The sequence below is a fragment of the Erythrolamprus reginae genome, chromosome 2, assembly GCF_031021105.1.
Source record: "Erythrolamprus reginae isolate rEryReg1 chromosome 2, rEryReg1.hap1, whole genome shotgun sequence".
Lineage (NCBI taxonomy): Eukaryota > Metazoa > Chordata > Lepidosauria > Squamata > Dipsadidae > Erythrolamprus > Erythrolamprus reginae.
The window spans coordinates 128,701,888-128,721,659 of record NC_091951.1 but is presented as its reverse complement, the minus strand read 5'-3'; the positions used below and the strand labels follow the sequence as shown (position 1 = coordinate 128,721,659).

At 37.4% G+C, this 19,772-nt stretch overlaps 1 protein-coding gene across 1 annotated transcript in view; it reads left to right on the top strand.

Annotated features, from left to right (window-relative positions):
• DOCK2 (dedicator of cytokinesis 2) overlaps positions 1-19,772 on the top strand; it is a 344,199-nt gene that overhangs the window by 267,828 nt on the left and 56,599 nt on the right. Inside the window, exons 33-34 of the mRNA XM_070735887.1 lie at positions 1,427-1,575; positions 16,622-16,707. Coding sequence (XP_070591988.1) covers positions 1,427-1,575; positions 16,622-16,707 — 235 coding nt within the window. The remainder of the gene's footprint in view (positions 1-1,426; positions 1,576-16,621; positions 16,708-19,772) is intronic.

Sequence of the window (19,772 nt, the reverse complement as noted above, 5' to 3'; positions counted from 1 at the left end):
AGGGTCTTATAATGCAATACTGCCATAGAAAGCAAATTTGCATACTATTTAGCTGTTTTCCCCAACTTAGCACTCTTCAGATATTTTGGGAATGCAGTTTTCATAAAAAATATATATATCAAAATACCAATTGTTTCATATACAGTTGAGCCCTTTGAGCACAATGATGTGGGACAGTAGTTTACAGGTGAATAACTGGGAATAAATAATTCTGGTTGTAATTTATTACCGGTAATTTAACCATAAAAGAATGGCTAAGTAAAGCATACTATGCAAAAAAAAACTCAAGCACCTCTCCACTAGCAATCAGCAGCCAAATCCAATGTGCTGCAGGCAAGAGTTACACTAATATCAAAAAATGGTGGAACAGAGTCATTAAAAAACAAAACAAAAGAAGAACAAAATGAAATGTGAATGGTCAAACTTAAATTTTATTTATGTATTTATTTTAAATAATTAAATAGAATTGTTAAATTGTCCCACAGCAATTTGTCTCACAGCGAGTTGTTCCTTGTGAGTCCTCCTGCAGTGAGTTGGTGGTGGTGAATTGGCCACAGCAAATTGGCTGTTGCAAGTTGTTCCATTCCGCATCAAGCAAACAATACCCTAATCAAGAAACTGCCAAAGAAACCAACAGTAAACAGTCCAACTAAAGATTCCTTTAGACCACCCTCACCAAAACTGACAGGGCAAGCCACTAGAACACAAGCTGACAGCAAACCTCACCCCTTACTAGCATTAACTATGTTGGATAGTTTGGGTAATGAAACATGTGTAAGAAAACCAGCAAGCCTTGAGACCACCAAGAACCCTTCAAGTGAAGCAGAAGTCAGGCAATCAATTCGCAACTAGTAAAAGAACAAAGAAACTGACTGATGTTGGGAATAACTAGTATTATTCTGCTTACAGAGTTTCTGCATTGCATATTCATCATCTAATCATTGCTTCCCCCATTGCAGAAATCATCACAATTATTTTATTAACTTGTAAACAGTACAAGAGTTACAAAAATGATGTGAAAGACATTTGGGGTTTTATGTAATTTGTTTATCTAGTTTCTCAACTAGAAATTTTGAATCATCAATATCATTATGGCTTTCTCCAGGTCACATCCACCAAACAATGCTGGTTGGCAAGACCTCGGGGAAGAGCCTTCTCTGTGGTGGCTCTGACCCTATGGAATCAATCAGGTTATCTCCTCCCTACCAGTCTCCTGGAAAGCCCTTAAGATCTGGCTTTTCCAGCAGGCCTGGAATTAGATTGACTGCTGTGTATGTATGTTCAGATAAAACATTTGAAGTGTTTAATAGTATTGAAATAATGGTGTTATTTCACTGTTATAGTGTTATAAGTGTTATAATAGTATTGAAATAATGGTGCACCATTGGTTGATATTATTAATGTTCTCTTCTGTACATTGTTACAGGACAGAATAAAATCCGCTTTATTCCAGGGATGGTTGGACCAATCTTAGAAATGACCCTCATCCCTGAAGCTGAACTGCGTAAGGCCACCATCCCAATATTCTTTGACATGATGTTATGTGAATATAAACATACCGGCGAATTCAAAAAGGTATTATAAGCTTTGTGTATCATTTGGTAATTCGGTAACTGCCATTATTCTTAAATATCAGATGAATGCAGACATTCTATTGTGTGATTCTTCAATAGTTCTATGTAAAATAAAGGAAAGGAGAAGGCTTGCAGTTTTGGTGGGAACTTAAAATTTGAAAATTCAGACTTAAAATTATATATATACGGAGAGAGGAAGCATACAAATCTAATTAATAATGATGATGATGATGATGATAATAATGTTTTTGATGAATTTTTAAAATTAAGGGAGACTAGGATAGCGCTATTTCGGCCTTGTTTTGGCCTCATCAGCTAACCATACCCTTACTGGGATTTGATCCTGGGGCTTCTGCCTTGTAAGGTAGAGAATTAACCTCTAGGCCACCAGATCTGATCCCTTCAGCTTTGTATCAGGGAGGGGCTATATGTTTTTTCTGTTGGATCACTATGGCATATTGAAGGAACATCACAGCTCCTTTTTGCCTCTAGGCCCAACCCAGGGCCATTTCAAGGCAGTTAATTTATTCATAGCCAACAAACTATGTTCTGTATGTCTCACATGTTTTTGCTGAATTTTAATATATTTATATATATATAAATATATAATGGTGCCATCCTAGTCTCCCTTAATTTTAAATTTTCAGCAAAAAACATGTGATACATACATACATACATACATACATATATGTTTTTTCTGTCGGCAAAAACATGTGATACATACATACATACATACATACATACATACATACATACATACATTTAAAATGCCATTACAAAATCAAATGGTATTAAGTTTGAATCACAGTTGTTAAGCAAGTCACACTCCAAAAATGGGGAGTGGATGTTTTGCCAGGAACTGACAAAATACTGCAAAATGACAAAAGAAAAAGTCACAAATTACAGTTGTATATAGACAGACACTATAACCAGTGGTAAATATAAACCAGTTTCCAACCTATAGGGAGGGAGGGATATTTTGCAACAGACATAACTATTTTTATGGATAGTAAAGCAATCTTTCTGATGCTGTTGTAATCCAAATGGTGATTTAAATGACCAGTTATAAGTTAGTAAATCCATCATTAACCATCTATCATACAATCAAAAAGTATAGTAGGAGTTTTGAAGTAAAACACTATATGGAAAAATACTTACTATCTCAGGAGAAAGAATACTTTTGAGTGAGCTACCTTTGGTAGATTTGATAAATACCCACCAAAAGAAAAGAAAAGAAAAATCCTGCTTGAAATTAGACTTTAGGGGAAAAATTATGAATACATTGCATTGTAAATTAGAATATCAGAGTGGGAATTATTTTTCAGACATGCTTTGCTTTAGAAAAGTTTAACATATTTTAGTGCATAATGCTATTTTGTTTCTGGCAAAGAGTGAGGAAAATCTAGAAGATTTTAAAAGAGTGAGGAAAATCCTCAGGGACAATTCACATCCTGAGTCAGTACTTATTTATTATCCTTCCATAGGAAAGGAGATATAGAAGCATAGGAAGTAGCACAAACAGGCTGTAGAACAGTTTTTATCTGTGGGCTGTCAGACTCCTGAATGAAAAATAACGAAAACCAGAAGTGAGATTGGACCTGTTCAGACAGGTTCACCCAAACTGATAGCAACCTGCTAGTAACGTCACAGAACTGAAACGGTTGGTGTTGGTCTGTGGGAGCCACCTTTTTTTAAAATCTATTTTTTTAAAAAAAATCAGGGTATTTTTTTCTTTTCAGCATGCAGAACCTGTTCTCTGTGTAAGAGGGCCCATCCTCCTGCCCCCTGGGTTTATACAGACCATAATTGTATCTTCTGAAGCCCAGCTGATTAGCTCTACAGCTGTTTTGAGGGCTTGTTTTTAATTACTGAGTATGCACTGAATTTAATTTGCATGAGAGGTCATAGGCACAAAATGTGAACTTCCTTTGCAATGCGATCCTTAAGTAGAACTCACTCCTGAGTACAACAACATAGTACAATTACCTACAGGGCTGGCACGATGTACAATAAGTTCACATGAGGCAATATGATTGGGTGTTTCTGTCTTTCACTGTAAATTGTATTGTGCTGGAGAGATGACTGAAGGGAGGCTCAGCCAATCTCATTATACATATGTTGTACTCTGACAATACAGATTTGAATTTATGGCAAGCATCATGTTTTGATATTTAGGTTCTCTGTGTTAAATACATTTAACTTCAATTTCTACCCTGGATGTTGTTGTGTCGGGCTCTCTGGTACACTCCTCCCAAAAATTCACAGGTACAAATTTCAGACACACACGCATTTGAAAATTCAAAACAATGTTCTTTATAATGAAAATTCACATAAACTAAGCCCTCTTTTGGTAAAGCAAAGAGCACTGGTCTCCAAACAAACTGGTAATTTGTACAAGTCCCTTATCAGTTCTGTGATACTTATCTTGCAGCTGTGAGGCAATTCACAGTCCTTCTTCTTTCACAAAGTGAAACACACTTTGCTCTGGTTTAGTTTCAAAGCATTAGCAGCCTCACTAATTACCACAGCCCCACCCAACCACAGGTGGCCTCATTTTCTTTGATAATAATCTCTCAGTTGTTGTTGCCTATGTTGTTGCCTATGCATCGCTCTCCTCATGCGTGGCTGTATCATTAACTCTTGTTCCGAATCCAAGGAGGAGCTAGATAATTGATCTCCTTCTGAGCTGTCTGCCACACTCTCCTCCTCCCTGCCACTCATGTCTTCTTGGTCAGAGGAGCCTTCATCAGAAGATTCCATCGGGGGCAAAACAGGCCTGCAGCATGTGGATGCCTCCCCCACATCCACAGTCCTTGGGGCAGGAGCTGGGCCAGAGCTAACCACAACAGATGTAGACAGTTTTTATATTGTTTTTTCCTTTCCAAGAGTTAAAATAGGAGAAAGGCATCTAAAACAGTACTGATGCTAAATACTAAGCCAAAGAATGTGGATTCACTGTGAACTTTGCTTCTCATGTTTCACCCAAAGCGACAGGGGTTCTCTTGAAAAATGACCTACTTAAGTTCTCCTTAAACTGGAATGTTATATTGAAGGCAGTACCAACATCTGTTTGAGAAGACAAATACTAGGCAGTTGGATGATGTTCTGAAAGAGACATGCGTCTTGCCTTTCTGACAGTATGTTTCTCACTGTCATTTTATAAATAGTTTTGGCCCAAGGGAAGAAGATGTTCGCATCTCTCCCATCACACTTTAGCTTTAATCTCTTGACTCCCATCATTTGTCAGTCTGGAGGCAGGACAAGCACAGGGAACCGCTCTATTTTATGGCAACCTCTGGCAAGGCAGTAGTACATTACTTCAATGCCAGGCAATGATGTGACAGCAACATTGGCCCATTAGACAGAGAAGATATTCCTTCTGCTCATCTTACTGTGGACAGAATGAATTCTGCACTGAGCTGTCATTGTGCTCAAGGGCAAAATTATGTTGCACCACATATGTTGTGACTTTCTCTTCATCTATTACACAGCCCAAGGGAAGGCACTACTAATGGAGGCCTACCATGTGCTGAAAACAAATTCTTTAGCCCAAGTTACAAGGTTTATTGGAAAAGTTCTCAGTGGTACTAAAGGAAGCATCTGGCACAGAGGGCATGCTTTGGGCTCTGTCTGCTAGGGACTTACGTTTGCCAGGTCCAAGGTGGCGAGCCTTCTCTGCTATAGCATTTGCCTTATGGAATATTCATTTTTCCCACTCTCCCCTCCCAAAAGTGAGATTAGCTTTATCCCTGCTAAAGTTCTATAAGACCTTCAAGACTTTGTTTTTTCATCAGGCCTCAGGCCCCAAAGGATTGTGGATATTTTTAGATAGCGGTTTCATTAATTGATTCTTTGTATTAGATGACTTGCATTTTTAATCATGATTGTTTTATATTTCTTTAAAATGATTGTTTTTGTATATTTATTGTTTTATCTTATTGTTATATACTGGCCAAAGTCATTGAGATGGGCAGATATGTAAATGTGCCAATGTTTTTTAAAAAAAAAAATCTTCTCCAAGCCATTACAAAGTTAGCCTGTGGCAAAATGGGTGGCCAATAAACTTTATAAATAAATAAATACAGAAGGAAAAAGAGTCATTTTTGTTCATGTCTCAGTTGGAGAGAGACAGAATAAGCTTCCATTCCCTAATCATTTACAATTTACAATTAACGAATGAAAAGCCAGAAATACAACTGGATTCTGTGCATAAGTATAATTATGTAGTTGATCCTTAAAGTTAATCAAGTAAAGGTAGAGCTGTTCCACGTAAAAGAAAATGGAATCTAACAGACATACCTCCTCTTTGGTGTCTTGTTCCAGAATACATACTTTAATTTCTCTCTATAAAAGTTGTCAGGAAGGGTTGAGTGGGTTCCAAAGAAAAGATGACCAGGAAAAATGACCCTAATAAGCCAATAAATGTAGCATTCCCTGCCTAAGTAGAGGGTTGGACTAGAAGACCTCCAAGGTCACTTCCAACTCTGTTGTTGTTGTTGTTGTTGTTGTTGTTGTTATTATTATTATTATTAGCCATGGAAAAGGTATGTGTGTGTGTATAGGAATTAGACTAGCAGATGTGAAGAAGGTTGGCATTTTGTTCTTCAATTAAAACAAATAAAGAACATGATCAATCAAGGAGTTGCATGAAATATTTATTGTGGGGGGGGGAGTCTACAGGTTGTGTTGTGGGGGGTTTTGTGTATGTGTGTGAAGGATAGAGACCAGCATCATTTTTTAAGGTTGTCACCTGTAATCAAATCCAGCTAGCCTTAGCTGTTTCGTTTTCTTAAGGACACATTTTCCATATTGTTGACAAGAGGCTGACTAGGATAATTAATAACATCAAGGGTATCTGAAGAGCTGAACAAAACTTAGATATGCAGTGCATCCTGCCTTGTAATTGTAAAGTCTAAGTAGCAAAGGAGAAACTTGAAAGGAGAGGACAGAAAGAGAGAGTAGTAATAGAAATCAGTGCATAGCAGCAAAAATGTTTGAATTAGAGGAAGAAATCATTTGTCCTAAAAACTAGAAAAGACAATTTTGTGGAAATGTGAAGTTGAGAGAAGATGCATAGAAGTAGACACTGTAAAAGGGATAAAGTGTCAGGGGCAAAAGATCAGATCTACACTTGAAGGTCTAATTAACCTGATTTATTGCTACTCATGCCTATGCACAGGAATAGGTTCAATTAAAGATTAATACTTGCTAAAAGTTAAATAAGAGTCAATGGAATTCAGGGGGATAGGGTTAGAATTAGTTCACTTATGACTACGTAGAGCTTATAGGACCTAGGCGGATCCCACTTTTAACTCTGCACGCAGCTTGTGACATTCCTTCTCTTATATTTGCCTTCGTTTCACTGAGGAGGATAGAGAGCATTTGCCTGCCGCTGAATTAGCTTTCTCGGTCTTCAGAGTCTTCGGAGAAGGGCGGCATACAAATCTATTATTATTATTATTATTATTATTATTATTATTATTATTATTATTATTCTCAGGGAGGGAATTAGAAGAATTAAACCAGATAGAGATAAACAAGAAAGATGTTCTTGCATGCCTTACTAAACTAAATGTCAACAAATCGCCGAGTCCAGATGGCATCTACCCTAGAGTTCTCAAGGAACTCAAGTGTAAAATTGCTGAACTTCTAACTAAAATATATAATCTTTCTCTAAGATCAGGCACTGTACCTGAAAATTGGAGGGATGTAAATGTAACCCTGATCTTCAAGAAAGGATCCAGAGGTGATCCAGGAAATTATAGACCAGTCGGTTTAACATCAGTTCCAGGCAAAGTGATGGAATACATTATTAAAGATAAAATTACTGGGCACATAGAAAAACAGGCATTGCTGAAAGAAAATCAACATGGTTTCTGCAAAGGCAAATCATGTCTTCCTAACTTGTTAGAATTCTTTGACGGTGTAAATAAACACATAGATAATAGGGATCCAGGTGATATTGTATATCTTGACTTTCAAAAGGCTTTTGACAAAGTCCCTCACCAAAGGTTCCTAAAAAAGCTCTTCAGCCATGGGATTAGATGACAGGTCTTGTCCTGGATTGGTAACAGGTTAAATTGTAGGAAGCAAAGGGTGGCAATAAATGGACAATGTATAGAAAGAAGTGAGAAGTGGTGTACCCAAAGGTTCAGTTTCTGCACCTTTACTTTTTAATTTATTCATTAATGATCTGGATGCAGAAGTAAATAGTGAGGTAGCAAAGTTTGCTGATGACACTAAATTGTTATGGGTAGTGAAAAGTGAAACTCATTGTTGGGAGCTCCAGAAGGATCTCTCGAAATTGAGTGAGTGGGCAACAAAGTGGCAAATCGAGGCAAAGAACCCCAATTATACCTACAAACTGATGGGGATCAAGCTTTCTGAAACAACCCAAGAAAGGGATTTTGGGGTTTTGGTGGACAGCTCAATGAAGATGTCAACCCAGTGTGCAGCAGCAGTAAAAAAAAAAAAAAAGCAAATTCAATGCTTGGCATGATTAGGAAGGGAATCGAAAATAGATTGGCAAATGTTGTATTGCCTCTGTATAAATCGATGGTGAGTACTGTGTATAGTTTTGGTCACTGCACCTCAAGAAGGATATAATGGATCTGGAAAAGGTACAAAAAAGGGCAATAAGAATGATCAAGGAAATGGAGCACCTTCCTTATGAAATCAGGTTGCAACACCTTGGTCTCTTCAGACTTTACGAGGTGACTTGCTCAAAGTGTATAAAATCATGGATGGGATAGAAAAAGTGGATAGAGAAAAATTATTTTCTCTATCACACAATACTAGGATGAGGGGGCACTCCCTAAAGTTCATAAGTAAGAAAATGTGGACAAATAAAGGGAAATATTTATTCATCCAGAGGGTCATTGGTTTATGGAATTCACTTCCAGAAGAGGCCATGACAGCTGTCAGCCTGGATAGCTTCAAGGCAGGATTAGACAGATTCATGGATGCCAAGTGTATTGGTGGTTATTGAAACAGTTGTCCATGTGTATATCTATGTTGGTTGAGGCAGGCAGGATTCCCTTGGGTACCATTTGTTGGGGGTCAAGGGAAAGGGATGGTTTTGCCTTCTCCTTCTGCTTAAGATCCCTATGTACAATTGGTGGGCCACTGTGTGACACAGAATGCTGAACTCGATGGGCTTTGGCCTGATTCAGCATGGCTCTTCTTATGTTCTTATGTTCTATATCACGTTCTTATAGTAAGAACTGGTAGTGATGAACATACATGCATACTGTACATACATAAATACATACTAAAACAAGAGCAAAAATAATCAGAAACAATGACATCCAGGTCAATGCATGATGGAAAGAATCATTAAAATTTGAAGAGAAAGTTCTCCATTCCATACATGGTAAAATGGAGAATATTCCATAATGATATGTCATTGATGACTTTGATCTTTACTAATTATTATTACAATCAGATATCTCTGGCCATTTTTATTTTGTAGATGTTAGTACTGTGTCAGATCTTGATACCTGATTTAAAACTAAATGCAAATGATTTGTAGCCTGTGCCAGAAAAAAGAAAGAAAAGAAGACAACTGGTTCAGTGAGTTTGCATTTTTATTTATTTATGGGATGTCCTTCAAAACAGCAGTTTTCAAGGACAATTTACAGTAGGTTAAAATCAAGGTACAGTCATTTTAAACTAAAAATACAAAAATAAAAATAAAATAGCAGAAAAAGCAGCTAAATTAGTTTAAAAGCTTTATTTCAATGTTCATATTAAAAATTAGAAAATTCTAAAAGGCCAGGGAGAATGAGTATTCTAGTTTTTTCCAAGGATCAAAAAGTTTTAGGTTACTCCAATGCAATTCATTGCTGATGCTTTGAGCAATAATAATAATAATAAGAAAATAGATATTCCTGTGTAAAAAACATTTCTGTTTAGTTCATATTCCAGTTGTAGAATTATATAATTATTAAAGCCATAGATTTCTTTCCCTTTCTGTTGTTAATAATAAGAGTTTCAGATAAATATTTGAATGCATAGTTCCAGGGGTGAAAATAAAAAAAAATTCCCTACTGGTTCTGTGGACGTGGCAAGGGAAGGATACTGCAAAATTGCCATTCCCACCTAAGCAAAGTGGATTACTGTTATAATAAATAAGCAATAGGGCAGCCATATTGTATGACATTTATTTATTGTTACAGTTGAAAGGGACCATGCAGGTCATCAAGTCCAACCCCCTGCCTGAGCAGGCATCTTATAGCACTCCAGCCAAGTGGCAGTCCAGAGTTGGGGAGTTCACAACCTCAGCAGGCAGGTTGTTGCACTGGTTGATCGCTCTGACCGTCAGGAAGTTGTTGTTAGTGTGGGCCCATAGTGTTAATCTGTCTAGATCTTTCTGTATTTTGAGCCTGTCCTCTAGGATGTTGGCTACCCCTGCCAGCTTGGTGTCGTCTGCGAATTTGATTAGTTCCTCTTCTACTCCCTCGTCCAGGTCATTGATGAAAATATTGAAGAGTACAGGGCCCAGGACAGAACCCTGTAGTACCCCACTGCCTACCTTCTTCCATGTAGATTTGGAACCATTGAGGACAACTCGTTGCGTGCGGTTGGACAGCCAACTGTTTATCCATCTGCATGTGTTGTAACCTACCCTGTTTTTTTTCTAATTTGTGGATTAGGAGGTTGTGGTCAACTTTATCAAAAGCTTTGCTGAAGTCCAACTTTATGAGGTCTACTGCATTGTGTTGGTCCACTGATTTGGTTATGGTGTTGAAAAATGATATGAGGTTGGTTTGGCATGATTTGTTTCTGACAAACCCATGCTGGCTGTTGGATATAATGTTGTTTGTTTCTAGGTAGTGGCAAAGTTGTTTTTTAATTATTTTCTCCAGTATTTTTCCAGGTATAGAAGTCAGACTGATTGGTCTGTAGTTGCCTGGGTAAGTCTTTTTACCTTTTTTGTGGATGGGGACTACGTCAGCTCGTTTCCAGGTTGTCCATTGTTTCTGATTGGTTTGGTGGTCTGTAGTATACTCCAATTGTAGTGTTGCACTTCTTTTCTTTTATACTAACCCATATGATTTCTAGGGGGTTTGTCTTCTTTGGATTGGTCTAGCTCTGTGGCAGTATAGTGGTCTTTTACGTATAGTGCAACTCCACCTCCTTTCTTATTTGACCTGTTTTTCTTGAAGAGGTTGTAACCCTTTATCTGCGTGTTCCAGTTGTGTGTTTCGTCCCACCAGATTTCTGTAATAACAATTAGATCGTATTGGCCCTCGTGTATTAGTAATTCCAGTTCATCCTGTTTGTTCCCCAGGCTTTGTGCATTAGTGTACAGGCACTTTAAGTGTTTGTGTCTAAATCTGGGTAGACATTTTTTATCCTCTGATTTATTTGTAGGCTTGACTTGTTCCCCTCCCTTATTTTGTTCGTTGTTCAATCTCTTAGTTTGGTCATCCACCCCACTCAGAACTAGTTTAAAGCCCTCCTGATAAGTTGGGCTAGTCGATTACATAGGAGGTTCTTCCCAGCTCTAGTGAGGTGTAGCGTGTCTCTTGCTAGAAGCCCTTCTTGTAGATATTGTAGGCTGTGGTTGAGGAAGCCAAAGTTCCTTTGGTGACACCATCCCCTTAGCCAGTGGTTTATTTGCGGTATTTTGTGTTCTCTGGCCGGGTGTCATCCTCTTGTGGGTAGAATGGAAGAAAAAACAACCTGTGCACCTATCTTTTTGGCTGTGTTGCCCAAGTGGTTGTAGTCTTTCATTATTTGATTCATGTCAAATAATATTATATTACACAATATAATTACATTATATTACATTATGTAATATTACATATTACATAATCAAGAGGACATTTGTACGTCAACTATGTACCAGAGAATAGAGAAAATAAGGCAATTAACATTGCTGGGTCAATTTGACCCACTCCAGGGGAAGGATACTGCAAAATGTCCATTCCCACCCCATCCTGGGGCCAGCCTGAACCTCTGAACCTCTCAAAAATTTCCACCACCGATTCTCCAGAACCTGCTGAATTTCACTCCTGCATAGTTCTTCATTCTATTGCACAGATCTTTTTCTCCTATTGAGGCAACCACATTCTTTTAATTTTCTAATAGTAAGATTTACTTTCCCCTTACTGCAGGACTAAAATTTGTTACAACTTGACCCTGCGATATACTAAATGCATCAACGTAGGACATAATCCTAATATAAATGCAAACAGAATTATTTTGAAATTTCTTATGAATTGGGGTTTACAGTATATTTTATTAGAGCATTAGGAAAGATTTTTCTTTTAAAGTTGCTGACTTATTGCTCTGTTCTTGAGCTTTTGCTTCCAGTTCTATTTCACAAGCATTTCTTTATAAACAGCATCATTAGTTTACCACTTAAAAATATAATGGCTGTGTAAATCTTGCACTCTTCCCTGGCTGGGCTTGTTCTTCAAAAGTTTGTTGTTTTTACTCATTGTTAATTCTGATTCATACCATTTGAATATTCACTTTTCTGATATAAACAAATTCCTCTTGGATATTCATCTAATTTTCCCAATTCTCCAAAGCAAATTTAGAGAAGAATAAAGCTTTATTCCATCAAACTTGTATTTGTTTGTTTGTTTATTTATTTATTTATTTGTTTGTTTGTTTGTTTGTTTACTTACTTACTTACTTACTTACTTACTTACTTACTTACTTACTTACTTACTTACTTACTTACTTACTTACTTACTTATTTATTTATTGGATTTGTATGCCGCCCCTTTCCGTAGACTCCGTAAATCAATGTATGTTCTAATAGTAGTCAGGCATCCTCAGATATAATTCTGTTCAGTGTATCTTCAAGTCAGTTTATCCAATATACTGGATTCCTTACATTATTTTTAAAGTTTTGAACTTATGGAAGCTTTTATGTGGAGGTCGGACCTTTGCTATCCACATATGTACCCACCCTTTGCCAAATGCTTTCCAAGTACTGTGTTTCCCCAAAAATAAGACTGGTCTTTATTTTTCTTTTTTCTTTTGCCTATGTTTAACATCTGAATGAGACACACAGAGTTAGGTGGTGTCTTGTCACTTTTTGAAATTTCAAGCTTCACTAAAATGTGATTTGGGTAAAAATTGCTGGAAGCAAAATAGTTTCACATCTACCTTACTTAGATTTATTGGTGCATCAAATGGCATTGACAGAAAGGGCAAATCTCAAAAAAACCATGCCTACTTATTTATTTTTTAATCAAATTGGTTCATACAGTGTAACTGTATAACAAATGCCACTAGTTGCTGGATCAATGACCTCTAAACACATAAAATCATTAGCCTTTAAAAATCAACAATTAAAGCTAATGACTCATCATACAACTGAGGTTGGATTAAAAAGAGTTATACAATACTATGATACCATTTAATGTTTCAGACATTTAAAGCAAAACTCTTTTTCTCCAGGTATCTTTTTGATTTACTGTATCCATTTTTTCCCCAGTTCATCGTTTTAGAGTAGTTTTTGAGATACTTCTTCATAAGCTTCATCAGCTTAGATTTGAAAAGAGATCTAACAATTATTTGGATTCAAAGTTAGCCTTTTAACTTTGTGAGTCTATAATGAAAAGCTACCTTGAGACTTTGAAACAACATATACAATTTGGTATATGTACTCCCTACACTCACAGAAGATAGAGATACAAAAGAATCTTTACAGACTTTAATATCAGGTGCTATCTAACAAAATGAAATTCAATGGTGCAAAAAGTAAGGTTATGCATTTAGGTAAGGAAAACAAAATGCACAAGTACAGTATATGTGGTACCTTGCTATTACTATTGAGTAATAACTGTGAGAGGGATCTTGGAGTTCTATTGGACAACCATATAAATATGAGCCAGCAACGTGCAGCAGCTGCCAAAAAACCCAACACAGTTCTAGGCGGCATAAACAGAGGGATAGAATCAAGATCACGTGAAGTGTTAATACCACTTATAACGACTTGGTATGGCCACTCTTGAAATACTGCATTCAGTTTTTGTCACCATGATGTAAAAAAGATGTGGAGACTCTAGAAAAAGTGCAAAAAATAGCAACAAAAATTATTAGGGATGCAGGAACTGGTTATGTCTAGTTTAATGGGGGGGAAAGGACTGGGGAGACATGATAGCAGTGTTCCAATAGTTCAGGGGTTGCCACAAAGAAGAGAGTCAAGCTATTCTCCAAAGCACCTGAGGATGAGACATTTTACCCTTAGACTTTCCACGGTTGACCTCTCCAGATTCCTAAGAGGTCAGTAAGGGTGTGCATAAGTGCACTAGTGTGCCTTCCATCCCCTGTCCTATTGTCTCTCCTATATCTCCTATATCTTTTCTTCTATTCCTATATCCTTTCTCTATTCTTTCATTGATATATTTTATTCCTATATCTTTTCTTCTATTCTTTCTCTGATATATTTTACTATGAGTATATCTTCTATAACCTTCATTGTGTATTGAACAAAACAAACAAACAAATAAATAAATAAATAATCAAGGAGAGAAACAACTTAGAACTAAGGAGAAATTTCCCAACAGTTAGAACAGTGGAACAACTTGCCTCCAGAACTTGTGAATGCTCCAACACTGGAAGTTTTTAAGATGTTGCATAACCATTTGTCTGAAATGGTATAGGGCTTCCTGCCTAAGCAGGGGGTTGGACTAGAAGACCTCCAAGGTCCCTTCCAACTCTGTTATTCTATTATATATAAAGGGAATATTTATGATAAAGCCAGTAAGTGTATTGGTTGTCCATAAAATTGCTGGAAAATAGCTGGAATATCTCACTTCTCTTTTTCTTTTCCAGCTCTCCAAACCCCTAAAATTATGGTGATAAACTTCAATAGGAAAATATTTAGCAATGATATCTTTTTTTTAATATTCCAGAAAGTAGTATGTACCATTAATGTGACTTGCTGCAGATATATCATTTTTTGTGTTGTGAATATCCATGCATATAGTTTACAGTATATTTGTTTTCTGTAATGTTAAAAAAAAGTGAGAAGGTTTCTATTTTATAAAATAATAAATCGTAGAACTGTAGAACGGGAAGTGATCACAAACATCATCTAATCCGACTCTCTGTAGAGTGGCGGATAAGTCTCATCTTTAAAACCTTCAAAGATGAGGAACTCATAACTACCTTAATTGTTTTGATAATCTTAACAGAAAGTTTACTTCTTTCTTAAGTAAAAACTTGATAAGCCAAACTTATATCCATTACATCTGGTTTTAAATTCTGCAGTCATGGGAAAATAATTATTTATCATCTTCCCTGTATCTTCTCTTTATGACAGTTTTCCTGTCTCCCTTACTGATTATCTGAAATCTGTATTCTGAAACTCCCTGGGCATTTCCCCATAGAGCAAATTCTCAATTTATTATATCATTTTTCTTGCCATTCTTTAACTTGGAAGTGTGGTGTCCAGAATCATGCACAATTCATCTAAGGTAGAAGTCTCCAACCTTGGCAACTTTAAGACTTGTGGACTTCAATTCCCAGCAAAGCTTTTCGAGGAATTCTGGGATTTGAAATTCCACAACTCTTAAAATAGCCAAGGTTGGAGACCCCGGATCTTAGGAATGCTAAGTAGATAGCTATAATCACTTGACATGCTTTACTCTAAAATTGTGTTTCTTCCAAAGCAGCCAAAAACTGTCAGCTCTTGTAGCAGATGTCTCACATAACTGACTTGCATTCTGTTTGTTGTCAATTTCCACTCCCAAGTCTTTGCATCTAATGTTTCTAACTTACAAACTGTTGTGGTTGGCTCTGGCCCAGCTCCTTCCCCAGGGAATGGGGAGGTGGATGCAGGGGAAAATTCAACATGTCACAGGCCTGTGTTGTTGCCGATAGAATCAGATCAGAGTTTAGGTTCCTCGTAAGAAGATGAAGGTGGGACTGACTTGGCAGAGGAGGGCTTGGCACACAGCCAGGGCAGTCAATCTTGCTTATCTTCTATAGCTTCAGATGATGACATGTTGGACCCACGCAAGCGCATAATTATGCATAGAAGAGACCAAGTAAGAACATATTACAGGAAATAAGGAAGGCCACCTGTGTTTGGGTGGGGCTCCAGTAATTAGGGCTGCTGCTATAAATAGCAGCAGCCATGTTTGGCCATTGTTGAAGAATATCTGTTGCAGTTTCATCAGGAATCTTGTGTGCTGGACTTCGTTGCTTTTTCATGCCTTTAAAACCAAAGCAGAGCAGTGTGTGTGTGTGTCTCCCTTCGATGGAAGAAGAAGGGGTGTGAAGTTTCTCCACAGCTGCTGGTTAAGTACTTAATGACTGCTTAAGGGAAATTGTACAGACTACCTGGTTGTTTTGGGAAGAGTGCTCTTTGCAATACAAAAAGAGTGCTTAGTTTATTTTGACTTTTGTGATAAAGAACATTATTTTGAATTTTCAAACGTGTGTGTGTGTCTGAAATTTGTATCCTTGAATTTTCGGGAGGCTTCTATCAGAGAGCCCGACAAAACACAAACCCTCCAGTTTTCCAATCAATTCAAATTCAATTCTGAAAGCAAATTTGGTTATTCTCATGGTGAGCCAAAGTTCCCAACTTTACATCATCAATCCCATCATCCAGATTATTCATATACATTTCATTTTGAAAATAACTTCCTGAACATTTAAAAATAGATGAAAGAAATATCAGTCTAGGCAGATATCCAAATTCTGGTTTTTTAATCATCTTAGAATATTTTTATTCTGTTCCCAATTCAAATGCATACATGCAATGTATTTTAATATCTTATTGTACCTGAAATATTATGAATTTATTATAAGAAGATCTAATTGTTTATAGAGACATACATTTTAGTATGTTATTATGAAATCATATATTCATTTTAATATCATTACAACCCTAGTGCTAATTTGAGAAATAGTCTTTTTTTTAAAAAAAACAACAACCCACTTACTTGACTTTTATGTGCTACACCTGGGAGATACACATATGAGTATCATAAAGCTATCAATTTTATAGGAATGCGTTCCAAAAAGAATTTGTGCTCTGCTTAATGGTTTTGCTTTCCTCTGCTGAACAGTTTGAAAATGAAATAATTTTAAAATTGGATCATGAAGTAGAAGGAGGCCGAGGGGATGAGCAATATCTGCATTTGTTTGAGGCAATGTAAGTACAACAATGGAATATGTCCTTCAAGTGTTTTATATTTTAAATTGGATATCTACTCCATGTACTAAGATAGTGATAACAGACACATAGGAGTGAGAGTGAGTGAGTGAGTGAGAGAGAGAGAGAGAGAGAGAGATGATGATGATGATGATGATGATGATGGAGGCAGTCTTCAATTACTCTAATATTTCTATAACCTGTCAGGATTTATTAATCATATCTTATATGCACCTTAGATCTGTAAGATGTCCTTAATTTCCTTTAGAAATAATGACGTATAATACAGTATTTCTCCACTAGCATTGTGTCAAATAGTGGCAAAGATAACATTTACCTGTGCTTTGCACATGACTAAATTCTAAAAGAGAAAATAATGGAGGGGAAAACTTGCACCTGTAAAATTACAAACATATCCAAATCTCATGTACTTCCAGAGATCAACTTTCCAGAAGTAAAGTTTATCAGTATGTGAGAGTTCACAAATTGGGATAGATATGGTAACAGAACCAATGAAGTCTGTTTGGTGGCCCAGATGGTTTGGCGCCTGGGCGTGGCTTAGGTTAACTGAACTGTGTGGGTGTGTGTGGGTGCAGAGTGTGCATGTGTGTAGAATATATATACAGTGGTACCTCATCTTACGAATTTAATCCGTTCCGTGATGAGGTTTGTAAGTAGAAAAGTTCATAAGATGAAACAATGTTTCCCATAGGAATCAATGTAAAAGCAAATAATACATGCAATCCCAAAACTCACCCCTTTTGCCTTGCGCCGCTGGGAATCCCTGCCTCCGGACTTCCATTGTCAGCCGAAGCGCCCATTCTTGTGCTGCTGGGATTTCCCTGAGGCTCCCCTCACTGGGATTCAAAGCAGCGCCAGCAAAAATGAAGGGAATCCCAGCGAGGAGAGCCTCAGGAAATCCCAGCAGTGCAAGAACAGTGGCTTCGGCTGGCAACGGAAGTCCAGAGGTGGGGTTTCCCAGTGAGAGGAGCCTCAGGGCAATCCCAGCAGTGCAAGAACGGGCGCTTCACCTGTCAATGGAAGTCTGGAGGCGGGGCATCCCAGCGGCGGTGGCTTGGATTTTTAAGGTGAAAATAGTTCGGAAGAAGAGGAAAAACATCTTAAACACAGGGATTCATATCTCGAAAAGTTCATTAGAAGAGGTGTTCATAAGACAAGGTACTACTCTGTGTGTGTGTGTGTGTGTGTGTGTGTGTGTGTGTGTATATATATATACGTCGGTCTTGGTATATTCGGGTTTCTTCCCGTGTAGGATTTGGAAATTTCTGGCGACGTTTCGACGAGGTCCCACTCATTATCTTCAGGCTGCAACACGTGCATTTACTCTCCTGTTAGTTTGTCCAATATATGTGGCTGGGCAGATTTTACATATATTTTAGTCACATTTTAGCAGAACATAAGAATGCATTAAAGAAAAAAGAAAAAACCTCCTCCCTTTTCCAACACTTCAAAACTACAGGACATGAAATTGATTTTGACAGTACCAAATTAATTTCCAAAACAGAACACTACAGCAAAAGAATAATCATGGAAGCCATCGAGATAGAAAAACATCCCCAAAATATGAACAAGCGGGATGACACCTCCCGCCTACCAGACATCTGGAAACCAGCCCTCAAACGTATCCCAGCCACAGAAACCAGACTCAGAACACACACTGCAAAACAATCAAGTAGCCTGAAAGCTCCAACTACTCAGGATATCACGCCTAATCTACAACCATTAACTAATCAGCATACCTCAGCTACATCAACGACCCCAGGTGTTACCCCACTGACTCACCAGGAAGTTTTTACACAGCAGGCAATTGCTGAGCTATCAAACCACACCCATCCACCAGTATTTATAGAAGGAAGGCAGCTCAGGTCTCGCCGTGTTCGCCCTAGAACAAAGACACCAGCCTGAAGATGACGAGTGGGACCTCGTCGAAACGTCGCCAGAAATTTCTAAATCCTACATGGGAAGAAACCTGAATATGCCAAGACCGTCATATCTGTACCCGTGAAAATCTACGAAAACAAATATATATATATATAGCTGATATATATAGCTAGCTGATGAGGCCAAAATAAGGCCGAAATAGATCTATCCTAGTCTCCCTTAATTTTCAAATTCAGCTTAAACATGTGACATATATATATATATATATATATATATATGTAGATTGTTCTGAGTTCAGGTTTTGCCCTGTGTAATGTTTTGCATGTCTATGCGACGTTTCGGCGAAATCACATTCACCATCTTCAGGCTGTAGTTCCAATCTTTGTGTTGTTTTAAATGGAATGTTTGCAACTGACATTTCTTCCTAGTATGTAGTGTGGGGGTGGAGATTTGCTTTGAATGTAGCAAATAGATTGGGTGACCACGTTTCAGTGATCTGATTGGTTGGTGTAATCATAGTTATTAGAAGGAATGATATGGAGATTTTTTTGAGGTGTTTTGTTTAAGGCTGATTTCCAAATATAAAATTCTAAAATCATAATTATTAGAAGGATTGACATGCTGATTATTATGAAGTGTTTATTTTGTTTAAGGCTGGTTTCCAAATCTCTGGCAGGCGGGAGGTATCATCTCTTTTATTTAGACAAAGGGGTCTTCTCTCAATTTCGATAGCTTCTAGAGAAATTCTTCTATATAAATTCTCTGTTTTGTGGAGTAATTTAGTTTTTTCAAAGTCAATTTCGTGCCCTGTTTTTTTAATGTGCTGGACAAGGGAGGAGGTCTTTTCTTGTTTTTTGACTGCATTCACATGTTCTGCTATGCGTTGGCTCACTCTTCGGTTAGTTTGTCCAATGTATGTGGCTGCACATGTTTTGCAAGGGATTTCATAGATTCCTTGGTATTCCAATTGGATTTTATCTTTGGGGCTCCTTAGGATATTAGATATTTTTTGGTTAGTGCAAAATGAGGTTTTGATGTTATGTTTGTGCAGAATTTTACTAATTTTATCCGTGGTGCCTTTGATGTAAGGAAGGATGGTGGTGCCATTGTCCTGTTCTTGATCTTGTTTTTTGGGGGGTGTCTCTTTATTGATTAGGTTTGTT